At 39.6% G+C, this 3,106-nt stretch overlaps 1 protein-coding gene across 1 annotated transcript; it reads left to right on the forward strand.

Moving 5' to 3' along the window:
* Nucleotides 1-277: 277 nt before the first annotated feature.
* LOC100267530 (protein ACCELERATED CELL DEATH 6-like) lies at nt 278-2,673 on the forward strand. Its single transcript, XM_003631992.3, has 3 exons — nt 278-968; nt 1,083-1,618; nt 2,020-2,673. The coding sequence occupies exons 1-3, from the start codon at nt 278-280 to the stop codon at nt 2,659-2,661; spliced, it is 1,869 nt and encodes a 622-aa protein (XP_003632040.1). The 3' UTR covers nt 2,662-2,673.
* The last annotated feature ends 433 nt before the right edge of the window (nt 2,674-3,106 follow it).

Raw genomic sequence — 3,106 nt, forward strand, 5'->3', positions numbered from 1 at the left:
ACCCGAAGAAACAAGTTCAGTTCTTCACACCGCACGTGTATGCGAATTTCAAAGAAAATGGAATCAAATTTTGAACCAACCACCACATGCTGTCTCCGTTAAACAACTGATGAATTTAGAAGTTGTCATGGTGGAAAAAACAATTTTCTTAAAATTTAAGTTTACAAAATTTCGGTAAAGCTTCGACTCATAGTACAAATATGCACAAACGAGATAGAGGTTTTGACAAAGAAATTGGATCGAGTAGAGGACAATACTGCACATTGCTAAAACACAAATGGATCTGTCCACTTCCAACCACGTTGCAGATCAAGATCATGCTACCCAGACCCAGATATGGAACCCGGCTGCAGCTCAATCTGAGATCATAGCCATGGATTCAAGTGTGTACAGGGCGGCAGCGAAGGGAAATGTCCATGTCCTCAAGCAATTGTCAGAAGATGATCTTCAGATCCAATTAAGCCCAAAGCATAATTCAGTGCTCCATATCGCAGCCCAGTTTGATCAACCAGAATGTGTGAATTGGATCCTTACGTTACCTTCATCTTCATCTTTACTGCAACGGCCTAATCTGAAAGGGGATACTCCGCTTCACCTTGCAGCAAGGGAAGGGCATTTGGAGGTCGTGAAAGCTCTTTTAGAGGCTGCAAAAGCACTTCCTATGGATATTGAAAGTGGGGTTGGAGCAGATAAAGCGTTGGTGAGAATGAGAAACAAGGGGAAAGATACAGCCTTGCACGAGGCTGTGCGGTATCGTCATTCTGATGTGGTGAAGCTCTTGATTAAGGTAGACCCTGAGTTTATGTATGGTGAAAACATCTCTGGTGGGACTCCTCTTTACATGGCTGCAGAGAGAGGATTTTCTGATTTGGTGGAAATAATCATAGAAAATACCTCTACTTCACCGGCTTACCATGGCCTCATGGGTAGAACGGCTTTGCATGCTGCTGTCATTCGCAAGGACAAAGGTAGTGTGCTTGGGATCAAAGATGGGAGCAAAACAAAAAGGCTTCTCATTACATTTTTAGTCTTCTGAAATTAACTTATACTTATCTCTAATGTTCATTTATTTATTTGATCAGTAATGACTAAGAAGATACTGGAATGGAAGCCAGCACTAACCAAAGAAGTGGATGAAATTGGGTGGTCTCCACTTCACTGTGCTGCATACCTAGGTTGTAGTCCAACAATAGTGAGAGAATTGCTACAGAAATCAGATAAGTCAGTACCTTACCTTGGAATCAAAGACGGCAACAAAACAGCCCTTCATATTGCAGCTAACCGTGGGCATATGAAGATAGTAGAGTTGCTGGCATCACATTCTCCAGATTGTTGCGAGCAGGTCGATGATAAGGGTAACAATGTTTTTCACTTTGCCATGTTGAAGAGACGATGGTTGGCTACGGGTAATCTCTTATATAATAGTTGGCTAGGAGTTAGAGGAGTTGTGAATGAGAAAAATGGTGAAGGAGACACTCCTTTCCACCTGATCTCGTCTTACCAAATTGATGACCCAACGTTCATATGTAACCTTGGAGTGGATAAGATGGCTTTCAACAATCAAAACTTCACGGGTATGGACATACTTTCAAGGGCCAATGACATTTGTGGAAGAAGGGTACGTAAGCTGGCTTTCTATTATCACTTAGTCTATTTGTTTATCATTTTAGTCAAAATATAACAACAATGGAATCAATCCACTTCAAAGATAATGGGTTGGGATGAAGACAAGCTGGACAAAAGTACTAATAGCTAGAATGATTTAAGTAAGAATGTTTGTAAATTAATCCAATTCAACACCTTCCATCTTCATAAAGTTCGTGTCCTTTCATTATTGTTGATATATAATAAGGTGTTAAGCGGCTCAAACTATAGCACATGCACTATATTTGGCTTCATGAATGCTTGTTCCTTTGATAAGGCCACAGGGCTAAATGTTCCCTTTTTTATTCTTCCTTTTTTTTTCTTTTCTTTTTTTTGTAAAAGTTGTTTATACATTTATATATCACCAACTTGCAGGATTTTGTCCTACGAAGATTTTACCGATTTAAAGAAGCGTATGTTGGACCTTTGTGGTGGCGGGAGGAAATAAAGGAAGACGATGGTAGTAGTGAAGGCAAAGGCAAAGGCAATGAAGGGGACAAAGGCATTAATATTAAAAACGGATCTTCTGACTTCTCAAAAGTCATTCAGAGAAGAGGTGAAAACCATCTGATAGTGGCAGCACTCATAGCAACCGTAACCTTTGCGGCGGGTTTCACCTTGCCTGGTGGCTACAATGTCAATGAGGGCACGGCAACTCTAGCAAAGAAAACAGCTTTCAAAGCATTTGTGGTGATGGATACCCTAGCCATGGTGCTCTCAGTGTCTGCTATATTCATTTTCTTTTTTATGTCATGGCATGTGAAGAAGGCGTCTCTGAACAAACACATAATCCCTGGCTTCTTCCTCACCATGTTGGCAATGGGGGCAATGGTGATGGCCTTCATGACAGGTTTATACGCTGTGCTACCTGAATCCTCATGGCTTCCATTATTCACTTGCATCATTTGCTGCTCCTTTTTTCTCTCCCTTTATTTTGAACTTAATGTACTTTTGAAAGGGTATAAAGTGATGTTTTACTTCAAGAAGAAATACAAGCTTGGGAAGGCTTCCCATTGATTGTATTTTTGAATAATGATGAAGGCAATAACGTATCTATTTGAGAAAATTATGTGAAGATGTAATTGAATGAAAATTTTATACAAAATTTGATTGGACTTTTTCTTTTTCACTTTATTTCAGATAAATTAATCTCATTTTATTATTGCAATGTTTGGTAGGTTAACTAATTCATTTTTTAGATCTAATTAAGGTGTGTAATGGTCTGCTCCTAACTATGTACATATTGCCCGTTTTGAATCCAAAGAGGCCCTCACTACTTTAAAACGTGTATACAGGGTTAAGAAGAGTTTATACTAGCATAAAAAACTTCCTCCCTATCCAATGTGGGATGTCACAAACACCCCATTCTCCCCCACCATCCCATGTAGACACAACGTCCTCATTATGTTCCATGGGATTGTGGGGCCAAATAAACAAATACCCTTTATGGGACCAAACAAAT

Source organism: Vitis vinifera, chromosome 5 (genome assembly GCF_030704535.1).
Source record: "Vitis vinifera cultivar Pinot Noir 40024 chromosome 5, ASM3070453v1".
Lineage (NCBI taxonomy): Eukaryota > Viridiplantae > Streptophyta > Magnoliopsida > Vitales > Vitaceae > Vitis > Vitis vinifera.